At 43.4% G+C, this 15,110-nt stretch overlaps 1 protein-coding gene across 1 annotated transcript in view; it reads right to left on the bottom strand.

Annotated features, from left to right (window-relative positions):
* CFAP47 (cilia and flagella associated protein 47) overlaps window positions 1–15,110 on the bottom strand; it is a 1,022,460-nt gene that overhangs the window by 992,119 nt on the left and 15,231 nt on the right. The window contains exons 4-5 of the mRNA XM_070750589.1: window positions 6,459–6,597; window positions 3,606–3,834 (exon numbers count right to left, since the gene is read on the bottom strand). Of these exons, the coding sequence (XP_070606690.1) occupies window positions 3,606–3,834; window positions 6,459–6,597 (368 nt within the window). The remainder of the gene's footprint in view (window positions 1–3,605; window positions 3,835–6,458; window positions 6,598–15,110) is intronic.

Genomic DNA, 15,110 nt, shown 5'->3' with positions numbered 1-15,110 from the left:
TGGCTCTGGAGCCACAGCATGGGCCAGCTGAGGGATTGGCAGGCTGTGGCTATAGCTATAAACCATTCCCTCAGCACACAAAGGATAGAGAACATGCAGTGACCAATGTTTTCCGGCTGTAGCTACCTTGCCCACTCCATCACCTTACCTCACCCCACGAAACAAGCCTCTTGTGCACCATCCCACCCACTGGGCACTGGACACCCCTGGACTCTCTCTCCAATCCTGCCCGGCCTCCACAGGCACCACCCACACAAGTGATGTCAAATTGGCTAGGCCCCAGGCCATACCCAGTCAGCCATGACTACCCTGGCCATGGCCCTCCTTCACCCCCCAGCCCCCAGAGGATAACCACAATGCTGATCCAGACCTCAATGAAATTCAGTTTGACATCCTGCTTTAAAACATGGCTAGTATAACATATTGTTTTAAATTTAAACAATTATTATTCGACAAACGACCATTGATATGACAGGCATGTACATGTACATGCACTTCAAAAATCCCAAAACTATTACAACATCCATCTGGTGCATAAGATTCTTACAACTTTTGCATGACACCTTAAGAGTAAATAATAAAATCATATACAGTGGTACCTCAAGATACGAATCCCTCGTCTTACGAACAACCCGAGATACGAACCCGGGGTTCTTAAAATTTTTGCCTCTTCTTACGAACTTTTTTCATGTTACGAACGCCAAACCCGAACTTCCGGGTTCGGCGTTCGGGAGGCTGCTGGGAAGCCCCGCCACCCAGCTGTCACCTTTTAAAACAGCCGGGGGGCTTCCCAGCAGCCTCCCGAAGCCGAACCCGGATGTTCGGGTCTGGCGTTCGGCTTCGGGAGGCTGCTGGGAAACCCCCCGGCTGTTTTAAAAGGTGACAGCCGAGCGGCAGGGCTTCTCAGCGGCGGTGGCAGGTTGGTAAGACGGAAAACGTTCAGGTTCGGGAGGCCACTTTGGGTTTTTGTCTGGGAGGGAGGGCAGGAGGTCCGGCGCTAGGGGAGGGAGTCAGGAAGGTCCTCCTGCTCCCCCCCCCCCAGCGAAAAACACAAAGACGGTCTGCCGCCGCATGACAGGCAGGGCGGAGCAGCCTGGAGCAAAGGGACTCTGAAACCGCCGGCGGCTTCAGCTTCCCATTGCTCCGCGGGCGGCAGCAGACCGCCTTTGTATTTTTGGCTGGGGGGGGAAGCAGGAGGCGCAGGATCGGGCCGGCGGCGGGCGTGAGGCGAGGCAGCAGGTCTGCATCCTGGGCGGGCGGTGGGCGGCGGGTGAGGAGGCGCGGCCGAGCGAGACGGGGTGGGCAGCAAGACGGGGCGGGCAGTGACTGGGGGCGGCGGCGGTGGCAGCGAGGCTGTGTCCGACTCGGGGCTGGTGGCGCCCGACGCAGCGGGCAACATTGTCGGCTGCTCCGAGCCGCTCCCGGAAGCGGCCATGGGAGGGCGAGCTGCCTCAGGGAGGAGGAGGATCAGGCGGGACCAGGTGGGGGCTGGAATTTCTCCGCTGGGAAGAAGCGGCGATGGATCCTCCGTCTACCTCTGTCGGCTGCTCCAGGCCACGGGGGCGAGGATGAAAGGGCGGAAGGCGTGCTCGGCTCTGCCGCTCCAGCCCCTTTCGATCGGCACGGGAGGCAGGAGAGGACCGGGCGACCGGAGAAGCAGCGCCCCTCGCCCCTGTGGCCCGGAGCAGCCGACAGAGGTAGACGGATGATCCATCGCCGCTTCTTCCCAGCGGAGAAATTCCAGCCCCCACCTGGTCCCGCCCGATCATCCTCCTCCCTGAGGCAGCTCGCCCTCCCATGGCCGCTTCCTCCACCCTCCATCGCAAGCCCTCGCCACCGCAGCCAACGCGCGCTGCGATCTTCCGGGCCGGCCAGGCTCAGTGACGGAAGGCAGCCGCTTGGCCCGGGATGCTCAGCCGAAAGGGGCCGGGCTTGATCCGCTGAGCCTGGCTGGCCCGGAAGATGGCAGCGCGTGCTGCCTGCGCCGGCGAGGGAAGTCAAGCCGGCAGCAATGTCGCCGCCACCGCAGCCAACGCGTGCTACAATCTTCCGGGCCAGCCAGGCTCAGTGACGGAAGCCAGCCGCCTGGCCCGGGATGCTCAGCCGAAAGGAGCCGGGCTTGATCCGCTGAGCTGATGTTCCCCGGTGCGTCGGGCGCCGCCAGCCCCGAGTCGGACGCACCCTCGCCGCCGCGCCCAGCCGCTGCCCGCCCCGTCCTAGCCGGAGCCGGTCGGTCGTGCCTCCTCGCCCGCCCGGGATGCAGACATGAAAAACGTGGAGGCTGGTGAACAAAGGCCAGAACTTTCGGCTTCTGGGTGGATGGGAGGAGCTAAGCGGTGGGAGGAATCAATGCCGCTGGGCTGGTAACATCTCCCCAATGTAAAAAGCCGCTGGGCTGGCTTTTTACATTGGGCCTGAAGCCGAAAGAAAAACGCGGAGGCTGCAGGAGTCGGGATGTGTGGAAGAGGTCCGCGGGAGAACTGGGGGGACCCCAGCCCACGCCTGCTGCTTGCTCTCCCAGAAAGACCTCAGCCCACACCTTTGGGAGCTTCACAGCCGGGTCCCTTCCACGGGGCAGTGGCCACGGCTCTCCCCAGTTCTCCCGCTGACCCTTTCCACACACGCACACCATCCCCACCCTCTGTGCCGCCGGTTGGCTGTCATCTTCTAAAGAAGCAAGAAGAGGAGGAGGAGCTGGGCGCCGGTGGTGGTGGAGGAAGGCGCCCAGCTCCTCCTCCTCTTCTTGCTTCTTTAGAAGATGACAGCCGGCCGGCGGCACGGAGAATGTGACCCGGAAGCTGGGAGGGAGGCGGAATACAGGAGGAGGAGGAGGAGGGAGGCCAGGAGGGAGAGGGGGAAGGAGGGAGGGAGGAAATCAGAGAAGACGCACGTACAAACCGCCCATGCGTTTCCTTCCCTTCCCTTCCAGTCATTGCAAGCCGGACAGTAACTGTTGACTTTTCCGTTAATCCACCCACGAGGCTCCCTCCGGGCAGCCTGCGCTGTCTCCCCCCATCTCCCCCCCCTCCACCCACACCCGAACAAAATCCGAATGCCAGCGGAAATGAGGCAAAAGGGGTGAATTTTGGGCTTGCACGCATTAATCGCTTTTCCATTGATTCCTATGGGAAACTTTGTTTCGTGTTACGAACTTTTCACCTTACGAACCTCCTCCTGGCACCAATTAAGTTCGTATCATAAGGTATTACTGTAATATCAAAACAATGGGTTGGTTTTAATTCCACTTTAACATATTGCCCCATATTCTTACCTTTAACTTATTTGTGAGAGAGATCATAAGTAAATTTGTGGCATTACTAGAATGTAATTTATATCTGCCTTTTGAAATGGTTTTTGAACGCTTATACAAATTGTATTTAAAAATACAAGCCCAAATCAGCCTTATAGTTTACTTACCTTTTCACATTATCAAGTGCATGAATAATAGGAACTCTCATTTATATACAAATAGTAGCCAAAATGTAAAACAGTAACAAACTTTATTTCTCCTTTGATAGCTTCTAAATATGATAGAGAGGAAAGGGAATTCTTCTGAAAAAGAGATAGTTTTTTAAAAGCAGGACTATAATCAAGAGTTTCCTTACCATCTCTCCACCAACAGCATTATCCATCAAGACTGCCACCCAATCCATAGGCTCTGGGCTTTTATTGTGAAGAATAACTTCCTCCATCTTGGAGGTTCCAAAGTAAACACATCCAAAATTAACACACTGGATAGTATTTGAGTGAGGCACACCTAAAACCTCAAGAACTTGTTCCACAACATTGGCTTTGATCTTTATCTCAGCAGTGGGCACGCCCTGCAACTCCACACTTTGGATAACAACAGATTAAAAAGAAATTTTGGGCTTCAGGACTATCATGGGTTAATAATGTCATATTAAATCATTTGGAATTTAAGATATTAACATATTTCACACACATACATGCACAAACACACACACACACCTTAAACTTTTAAGAGTTGCCTATTTGTAACATTCAATACTTTGTATCAGAATAGTAAGTGCTCTGAATATTACACAATATTAGAAGAATTTACTAATTCTTTATTAACCCTAATTTGAAATAATAAAGGAAACATCAAATTTCAATATAAGATTTTTAAATGAGGCTTCAAATTAGATTTTACTGAGAATTTGCTTTCTATGTAAATAAAATTAATCTGAGATTGTGATACCCAATGCACTGAGCTCATATAATTTATTTAAACCCTTCATCCATTCTTTAGATAGGAAATTCAGTAGTATGTAATAAAAAGGGTTTTTTATCATTCAGTCAAATTATTCTTATATACATAGACAGCGCTTAGAATTGACAATATTTTTACTTACCGTATTTTTGGAGTATAAGATGCATCTTTTTATTCCCAATAAGAGGGTGGAAACTTGGGTATGTCTTATACATCGAAGGTAGCCCCAGCCAGTGAGGCACCCCCACCCTTTGACCTCTACCTCCCAGCAATTTACCTTGCTGCAGCAAACAGAGCAGAGCCTGTTAAGCCATGCAACTTATTATCAGCTGAGTGAGGCAGGCTGTCTGGCCATGTGCTAAAATGAAAGTGAAACTAAAACTGCAAGGAAGCAAATTGCTGAGAGGGAGAGGCAGAATTTTATTTTCTTGTGCTAGGCAGTTGCTGAAACTGGATTCAAGGAAGTAAGTCAATAACTATAAATATCTGTGGAATATCCAAATTATTAGACTTATTTTTTAAAGACTACTTTACTTTAAGTTCTTAAGAAAATGAAGAAGCTTTTTAAAATAAATGCTTGATCTGAATAGGCCCAGTGCTATTGTATCTTCTTTTAAATAGTAGAGAATAACTATACTTCCAGAAAGCCACATAAATTTTAACTGCATCTGTACAAATATAGTCTGAAATGTAACAGTATCCCGTTTAGAATTAAGATAAGGCAGCTGAGTTAAACTCTGACCTAGTCATGTTTGGAGTAGATCTATTTAAATAATTGGGAGGAGTTAGTGTAACTACATTTTAAAAAACTTGCTGGCATTAATATACAGTGATCCCCCGGTGATCCCCCGATCATTGCGGGGGTTCCGTTCCAGGACCCCCCGCAACGAGCGGGTTTTCGTGAAGTAGCGCTGCGGAAGTAAAAACACCATCTGCGCATGCGCAGATGGTGTTTTTACTCCCGCAGCGCTAGCGAGGAGCCGAAGATTGGGGTTCCTGTTTTAAAACGTCGCCGCCGGCATGGGCGGCTTGCCAGCACCCCCCCCGGACCCCCAACCCGGGTTTGGGGGGCTGCTAGGAAGCCGCCCATGCCGGCGGCGATGTTTTAAAACAGCCGCGCCGCTTTCCAATGAGTCCCGAAGACAAACGTCAAACTTCCGCGTTTGTCTTCGGGACTCATTGGAAAGCGGCACGGCTGTTTTAAAACGTCGCCGCCGGCATGGGCGGCTTGCCAGCACCCCCCCGGACCCCCAACCCGGGTTTGGGGGGCTGCTAGGAAGCCGCCCATGCCGGCGGCGACGTTTTAAAACAGCCGCGCCGCTTTCCAATGAGTCCCGAAGACAAACGTCAAACTTCCGCGTTTGTCTTCGGGACTCATTGGAAAGCGGCGCGGCTGTTTTAAAACGTCGCCGCCGGCATGGGCGGCTTGCCAGCACCCCCCCGAACCCCCAACCCGGGTTCGCCCGGCCCAACCCGGGCCGGGCGAGCAGCGAGCAAACGGCGGGTGGCCGGGCGAAGGGCGTGGGCAAGAGAAGGGCGCGCGAGCCGCGGGCGCGCGGGCAGGCAGGCTGCGGACAAGCCGTTCGCTCGGGCCGCTTCCCAGCTGAGTACTCAGCTGGGAAGCGTCCGAGCGAAGCGGCAGCAGCGAGGAGTTTGCGTGGGCGGTGGGGAAACTCCTTGCTGATGCCCGCCAAGAGGGGGAAGACCTAGGGAAGCCGCCCAGCAGCTGATCTGCCCTGAGCCATCTACGCATGCGTGCCCATAGAAAAAAGGGCACGCATGCGCAGATGGTGTTTTGACTTCCGGGTTGAAAAATCGCAAATTAGCCTGTTCGCAATGGTCGGGGACGCAATAACCGGGGGATCACTGTATTGCTATAATGAACATTTCTCCTTTCTTTGCTATTTCTATGGGTCAGGCACACATGCACAGAAATACACAGCAAACAATGTATATAACCACTGTTGTTTACTGTTTGGCAAATTGCTGGGAGGCAGAGACAGAATTTTTTCCCCTTGTTTTCCTCCATCAAAACATAAGTGCATCTTATATTCCGATGCATCTTATACTCCAAAAATATGGTATTTCATTAACACAATACTGTAGTTAAACATATCTATGCAATGAAAGGGCCAAGAATACTACAGTATTAAGGATATGCTTCCATTTATTTATATGCATCATAAAATTTAATTCAAGAAGTAAATTAAGAGACAACATTGCAATTTAAATATACTACACTTACGTGGCTAGTTGATTAAGTATTTTGGGCACATCGGTACATATCTCTACTTTTATCAATTGCATTGTTTTTGGTTCTATCACACCACTGATTGGTGCTATAATAATTGGAACACTTCCTCTATATTTTATGTCAAATGTACCTTAAAATATAAAAATAAAAAACAAGACCATTTTAGTTGATATGCATAAAATTAAATACTAATCTCTTTCCTCCAATGATAAAAGGATCACAATAACAGCATGATAAGATACACCATCAAGATACAGCATTTTATTTATTTATTTATTTATTTATTCCAATGCACAATAATACACAATGAAGGTTATAGAGGATATACTCAAGTAAAATATATTAGAGAAAGAATAGAAGTGAAAATATAGGAATAGTATATATCAATAAGAGAATAGAAGAATATTATGAGAGTAATATAATAGAAGAATAGTACAGTAGATACCATAAATGAGATATAGGAGAGACAATAGGACAGGGGATGGGAGGCACTATCCCCTCTAGTATCCTCAGTCATATTTGTATGATAATGTAGATGAATAATGATGAGTTGTTTCCTGTTATTTATTCATGTTCATTACTTGGGAAAGCCATCTTTCTAAGTTTATAAAAAGCAATCTTGCTGCAGTTAGTTAATGCAGTGATTTTCAACCTTTTTTGAGCCGCGGCACAATTTTTACATTTTAAAATCCTGGGGTACACCACCAACCAAAATGACACCCTAAGACACTTTCCTCTCTTTTTCCATCCCTGTCTCCTCCCCACCTTTGTGTGTGTGTGTGTGTGTGTGTGTGTATACACACACTCTTGAACCATTTCCAAAAACAGGTGAGGGCTGGGGGTTTTTTGTCTATTATTCTTTGGTTGCTTTTTATCATATGCTTTAAATCAAGAGTCACTTTTCTCTCTCTTTTGTTTCTCTCTTGCCTCTCATTCTCTGTCTCAATCATTTTCTCATTTCTCTTTTTTCCTCTCCTTTTTGCTCATTTCTCTCTCTCTCTCCCCCTTCCTCTCCTTTTCTCTCTCTCTCTTGCTTTCTTTCTCTTGCACTCTTTCTTTCTTTTCTCTCTCTCTCTCTCTTGCTTTCTTTCTCTCTTTCTTTCTCTCTTGCTTTCTCTCTCACTCTTTCTCTCTCTTGCTTTCTTTCTCTCTCATTCTTTCTCTATCTCTTTCTCTCTCTCTCTTGCTTTCTTTCTCTCTCTCTCTCTTTCTTTCTCTCACACTCTTTCTCTATCTCTTTCTCTCTCTCTCTCTCTTGCTTTCTTTCTCTTTCTCTCTCTCTCTTGCTTTCTTTCTCTCTCTCTCTCTCTCTTGCTTTCTTTCTCTCTCACTCTTTCTCTATCTCTTTCTCTCTCTCTCTCTTGCTTTTTCTCTCTCTCTCAGCAAAAAGTTGTGAGGCTGGAATCTGAGTTTCCTTTTTCGCGGCACACCTGACCATGTCTCACGGCACACTAGTGTGCCACGGCACACTGGTTGAAAAACACTGAGTTAATGTATACTTATACATTCCTTTGAGGCAAATCTAACAATAAATGTTAAACCCAATCAAGCAGAACTGCAGACTCCTCTCATCATAGATACCATCATAGAAATGAGAGAATTAAAAATTTAATAATTATACAGACACAGTTACAAGTAATGCTCCCAATACTAAACCTAAACCTTTTCATCTTAATTTCAAGAGTTCCTGGATTCAATTGTGCATATTAATTTCTTCTTAATTAATTCTGAAGAATACATTTCGTAGTTAATATGGTCATGGTGTACCATGTAGCATGCATTCCCCAAATCCCAGTTATCAGGATTGTATCTCACTGGAAATCTGTTAGGTCAACATAAAAGTTTGTTCCTAAGATATATATGTAAATGGAAATACTGCTGAGGAGAGGAGTATACGGTTTTAAAAGCCGTCTTCAATACTGCTTTTCGGAACAAGTGAAATTCTTAAAGAGTTCATTCCTTCAGAGACTATATTGCATTAAAAGATATAGTTTAATTAAACAAGACTTGTTGGATAAGCTATCTTTGGCTTATTGCAAGGTATACATCATGCTTTATAAGCACAACAGTCGCAGTCACACATTATATTGACTCTAGGGCAAACAATCTGCTTTATGGTTTCACATAATATATGAACACAAAAAGGCTGAGGATTATTTTGTATAGTGAAGATTCAAAAATATTGCTGAATGAGGACCGGCAAATTATCACTGGCAGTCAGCATGCTACATGCTGTACCTCCTGTATTGTTCTTCCTATGAGGTGCACAGCCTCATTGTATTTTTCACAAATTTCATGGCTGCTGTTCGAAGAAAATATTTTGCATTCCAGAGAATTCTAAAACAAGGGCATCAAAAATCTATGCCACAGAAAAATCTGTTACTGGGTCAGGCTCTTTCATTTTATAATAGTCTACTTCAGCACACTTTTTAAAAAATGAACAGTTGTGAGAGACTATGCTAGCAGAATTCAGGACACATTTTCTGCATTTTTTTGCTACTGTTATGAAGATACATAAATTGTCGGTTTTTAGGAAGCAGTAGCCTCTGCTTCCCAATTTCAACCAATTAATAATTTTGTAATAGTGATATTTGTTTATTATAAATACTGTAATGCCAAATATGTGTGGAATAATGTCTGTTTTACACTCCAAACTTACAAAATATATGTCCTTTATAAATGCTAATGTAATTATGTTAGCAAAAACTTCAGAAGAGAAGGATTTAGGGGTAGTGATTTCTGACAGTCTCAAAATGGGTGAGCAGTGTGGTCGGGCAGTAGGAAAAGCAAGTAGGATGCTTGGCTGCATAGCTAGAGGTATAACAAGCAGGAAGAGGGAGATTGTGATCCCCTTATATAGAGCGCTGGTGAGACCACATTTGGAATACTGTGTTCAGTTCTGGAGACCTCACCTACAAAAAGATATTGACAAAATTGAATGGGTCCAAAGACGGGCTACAAAAATGGTGGAAGGTCTTAAGCATAAAACGTATCAGGAAAGACTTAATGAACTCAATCTGTATAGTCTGGAGGACAGAAGGAAAAGGGGGGACATGATCAAAACATTTAAATATGTTCAATGGTTAAATAAGGTTCAGGAGGGAAGTGTTTTTAATAGGAAAGTGAACACAAGAACAAGGGGACACAATCTGAAGTTAGTTGGGAGAAAGATCAAAAGCAACGTGAGGAAATATTATTTCACTGAAAGAGTAGTATATCCTTGGAACAAACTTCCAGCAGACATGGTTGGTAAATCCACAGTAACTGAATTTAAACATGCCTGGGATAAACATATCCATCCTAAGATAAAATACAGAAAATAGTATAAGGGCAGACTAGATGGACCATGAGGTCTTTTTCTGCCGTCAGACTTCTATGTTTCTATGTTTCTATCTCAATAAGAAAATTACAAACAAGAAAAAAATCTCTCTGGAGGAAAAACAAAAAAGGACACGTTTCCAACTTCAAAAGCTGATATAAAAGCATTTGCAATCAAATAAAAGCAGAATGCCTTAACTACTACAGCAAACAAGAGGAAAACCTCCTACGCACCAAATCTAATAGAGCTTTCTACAACTTTGTCAACAATAAACTCCAAGACTCTAGACCCATCCCACCTCTCAAAGGACACAACAACAAAGAATACCATGATGACTCATCCAAAGCCAACCTCCTCAACTCTTTCTTTGGCTCTGTCTTTGTTAACAGCAATGGCTCATCCCCCAATTTTATCAATTGCACCTCAACGACCTAACCCAAGTAGACTTCACTGAACACCGAGTTGAAAAAGCATTACGTGATCTTAAACCTTCTCTATCAGTCGGACCAAATGGTCTATGTGCTTACTTCCTTAAAAAGCTGTCTTCTGCCATAGCTGAATCACTATGCATAATTTTTGAAAAATCCTTCAGAACCAGCACACTTCCTAAGCTATGGTCGAAAGCAATAGTCATCCCCATCTTCAAAAAAGGAGACCCCTCTCTTGTCGATAACTACAGACCAATTTCACTATTCTGCATCCCATGCAAAGTCATGGAATCAATTATAAATAAATCAATTACTCTCCATCTAGAAACTAATAATTTGGTCTCTAACAAACAATTTGGATTCAGAAAAAAACTATCCTGCAACCTGCAGCTCCTCCACTGCAAAAATATATGGACAACTCATCTAGATCAAGGTAAATCTATAAATGCAATTTATATCGACTTCTGCAAAGCCTTTGATTCAGTGGTCCACGACAAACTACTCCTAAAATTCAAATGCTATGGCATCTCAGGAGCCCTCCATAGCTGGATTACAGCATTCCTGTCAAACAGACAACAAGTGGTCAAATTAGGAAGCACCATATTCACCCCCATCCCAGTTAAAAGCGGTGTTCCCCAAGGTAGTGTACTGGGATCAATGCTCTTCATTCTCTACATCAATGACCTTTGCAATTACATCACAAGCAACTGTGTCCTCTTCGCTGATGATGTAAAACTCTTCAACACCACCGATAACACAACTACTCTCCAAAAAGACCTGAACTCTGTTTCTGGCAACTCCAAATCTCAACTAGCAAATGCTCTGTCCTACACATTGGGAAGAAGAATCTGAACTTCAAAGACAAACTGAATAATCTAATTATCACAGATGATCCCCACTCGGTTAAAGACCTCGGTATACTAATAACAAAAGATTTAAGTGCCAAAGCCCACTGCAACAACATAGCCAAGAAGGCTTCAAGAGTTGTAAACCTAATCCTACGTAGCTTCTGCTCTGGCAATCTCACACTGCTTACAAGAGCTTACAAAACTTTTGCCAGACCCATCCTCGAATACAGCTCATCTGTTTGGAACCCATATCGCATCTCAGACATTAACATTCTTGAAAATGTCTAAAGATACTTCATAAGAAGAGCCCTTAATTCCTCCATTCAAAATAGAATACCCTACGAGACTAGACTTTCAATCCTGTGCCTAGAAAGCCTACAACTAAGACGCCTTAAGCAAGATCTAAGTATTGCCTACAAGATCATATGCTGCAACGTCCTGCTTGTCGGTGATTACTTCAGCTTCAACCACAACAACACAAGAGCATACAACAGATTTAAACTTAATATTAACCACTCCAAACTTGACTGTAAAAAATATGACTTCAGTAACCAAGTTGTTGAAGCGTGGAACTCATTACCAGACTCCATAGCATCATCCCCAAACCCCCAATATTTTACCCTTAGATTATCTACGGTTGACCTATCCAGATTCCTAAGAGGTCAGTAAGGGGCGAGTACAAGTGCACTTCCATCCCCTGTCCTATTGCTCTCCTATATCTTTCTTCTATTCCTATATCTCTTCTTCTATTCTTTCATTGATATGTTCTATTACTATATCTTCTTTTCTATTCTTTCATAGATATATTTTACTATGAGTATCTCCTCTATAACCTTCATCATGTATTTTACTATATTCTGTATGTGTTAAATGTTTTTTTAAGCTGGAATTTTTTTAAAAATTAAGGGAGACTAGGATGGTCCCATTTCGGCCTTGTTCTGGCCTCATCAGCTAGCCACACCCTTTCCTTTACTGGGATTTGATCTGGTGAACTCTGCCTTGTAAAGCAGAGAACTAGCAGTGTGAGCTATCAGATCAGAACCCTTCCAGCTCTGTACCAGGGAGGGGCTATATGTTTTTCTTATGTCGGATCACCCTGGTATATTTAAGGAACGTCACAGCTCCTAGTCTCCCTTAATTTTTAAAAAAATTCCAGCTTAAAAAAACATTTAACACATACAGAATATAGTTGTCGGCTATAAATATATTAACTGCCTTGAAGTGGTCCTGGGTTGGGCCTAGAGGCAAAAAAGGAGCTGTGACGTTCCTTAAATATACCAGGGTGATCCGACATAAGAAAAACATATAGCCCCTCCCTGGTACAGAGCTGGAAGGGTTCTGATCTGATAGCTCACACTGCTAGTTCTCTGCTTTACAAGGCAGAGTTCACCAGATCGAATCCCAGTAAAGGAAAGGGTGTGGCTAGCTGATGAGGCCAGAACAAGGCCGAAATGGGACCATCCTAGTCTCCCTTAATTTTTAAAAAAATTCCAGCTTAAAAAAACATTTAACACATACAGAATATAGTTGTCGGCTATAAATATATTAACTGCCTTGAAGTGGTCCTGGGTTGGGCCTAGAGGCAAAAAAGGAGCTGTGACGTTCCTTAAATATACCAGGGTGATCCGACATAAGAAAACATACACACCAGGGTGATTCGACACAAAAATATGTAACCCTTCCCTGGTGCAGAGCTGAAGGGATTGGATACTGTAGCCTAGAGGTTAATTCTCTGCCTTACAAGGCAAAGGTTGCAGGTTCAAGTCCCAGTGAGGGTATGGCTAGCTGGTGAGGCCAAAATAAGGCCGAAATAGATCTATCCTAATCTCCCTTAATTTTCAAATTCAGCAAAAAAACAACAACACATATAGATAGAATTGTCGGCTATCAATAAAATTAACTGCCTTGGAAATGGCCCTGGGTTGGGCCTAGAGGCAAAAAAAGGAGCTGTGATGTTCCTGCAATACACCAGGGTGATTCGACACAAAAATATGTAACCCTTCCCTGGTGCAGAGCTGAAGGGATTGGATACTGTGCCTTACAAGGCAAAGGTTGCAGGTTCAAGTCCCAGTGAGGGTATGGCTAGCTGATGAGGCCAAAATAAGGCCGAAATAGATCTATCCTAGTCTCCCTTAATTTTCAAATTCAGCAAAAAACAAATATATGTATGTATGTATGTATGTATGTATGTATGTATGTATGTATGTATGTATGTATGTATGTAGATTGCTCTGAGTTCGGGTTTTGCCCCGTGTAATATTTTGAGTGTCTATGCGACGTTTCGGTGAAATCACATTCACCATCATCAGGCTGAAGTTTTAAGCTTCGTGCTGCTGTAAATATGGAATGTTTGCAACTGCCATTTGTTCCTTATATATAGTGTTGAGGGTGGAGATTTGGTTTCAATGTAGCAAATAGATTGGGTGACTATGTTTCATTGTGTATTGGACAAAATAAATAAATAGATAAAATAGATAAAAAATGTCTGTAGAGAATCTCAGTCATCCAGGTCATGGTTGTTCCAAAGGTGCTTTTTCAGGAAGTAACTGACTTTGTTTTTTTCTTAGAAGATGTTTGGTTTCTCATCCAAGAAGCTTCCTCAGCTCTGACAGGACAGTGGAGACAGGATAGTGGCAAATGATCAGCTACCTACAAGGAATATAAATCCTTGCAGATAGTGAAACATCTTCAAACAAACAAAAATCACCCCAAAATACGAGAGTCCAGCTGCCTCCTGAAAAAACACCTTTGGGACAACCACAACCTAGATGACTGAGAATCTCTAGAGACATTTAGCCCTGTTCATTTCTTTCCCCCATTTGTAATGGCAGCTTGCAACTCCCCCTCACAAAATATTACAGGAAAAGAAATGCAGAAAAAAGACTTCTAGATATTGCCTTATCCTGGAATACCCCACACTCCCTGCTTACACTTTGGACAGCAGTGAAGACTGCTTTTCCAATAAGCATTTAAGGCAGAGGATTCTAATTAACTGTAAATTACTGTTTATGGGAGTGTATCATTTTATATAATTTGCATGATGCAATTTTTCCTTATTTTTCTTTCATAGGAGGAAAAAAGACCAATGTCAAACAAGTATCATACCATCACAATGCAGGTGCCAGCCGCTTTTGTACATCCATTTTCTTAAAAAAATAATATGTTTATTGAATATATACATTAAAAACAGGGGGCAGAGAAGTAAAGGGAATATATATAATGTACATTCTAGCAATTATAATTTACTTATATAGTACATGTAAGTGGGGAAGGAGATGCAAGTGCCAGCCCTTTTGTACATCCATTGTGAGTTGCATGTACAAACAAAAAAGGAATTGTGCTGTCACAACACTAGTTTTATAATTTTAACAAAAATCATCAGGTTCTATGGTGCCTCTGAACATGTTTTTACTATTTTTATTATTTTTACCTGTAAGCCACCTAGCATTAATGATTTTTATTAAAATTTTAAAATATAAAGATAAAAAACTAATACAAATTAAGAAAAATACCAAAAAACAAAGAAGCAAAAAGTGCAAAGAGAAAAAAGAAAATGAGAGTGCAGAAAGAAATATGTAAAAAGGAGGGGGAAATATAAAAAACTTCCTCTTTCCATCAACAAAAAATACAATTTCAGTAACTTAGCAATGTTAAAATAATAACTTCTCTAATATTGTAACCTAAAATTTCATCCTATTTATCTGTCTGTCTATGTTAGTTCTCTGTACAAGATAGCTGGGTTGGCGATATATAAACAAGCTAACAATGTTTGTATGTATTGAAGTACTATAGCTTTAAGAGGTAGTGTTCCAAATTGCCATAAGAGGGAGCTGGAAAGCATGATTCTCTCTCTGCTCTTTCTGTTCTTTCTGCTGATTCACTGTGACTGATGTAGTAAGCGGTGAGTTACTTTGATGTATTTGTAATGTATGTCTGATATGTATGGTAAGACAAAGATAGGCTCTTACTATCATCAGTGGTGGACTTGCCAAAAAGCCAAACTCTATTGGAATAAAATAGAAAGATGGATAAAAGAAATTACCCTTCA

This window comes from Erythrolamprus reginae, chromosome 4, assembly GCF_031021105.1.
Source record: "Erythrolamprus reginae isolate rEryReg1 chromosome 4, rEryReg1.hap1, whole genome shotgun sequence".
NCBI lineage: Eukaryota > Metazoa > Chordata > Lepidosauria > Squamata > Dipsadidae > Erythrolamprus > Erythrolamprus reginae.
The sequence above is the reverse complement of the archived record's forward strand: the minus strand, read 5'-3'. Positions and strand labels throughout refer to the sequence as shown.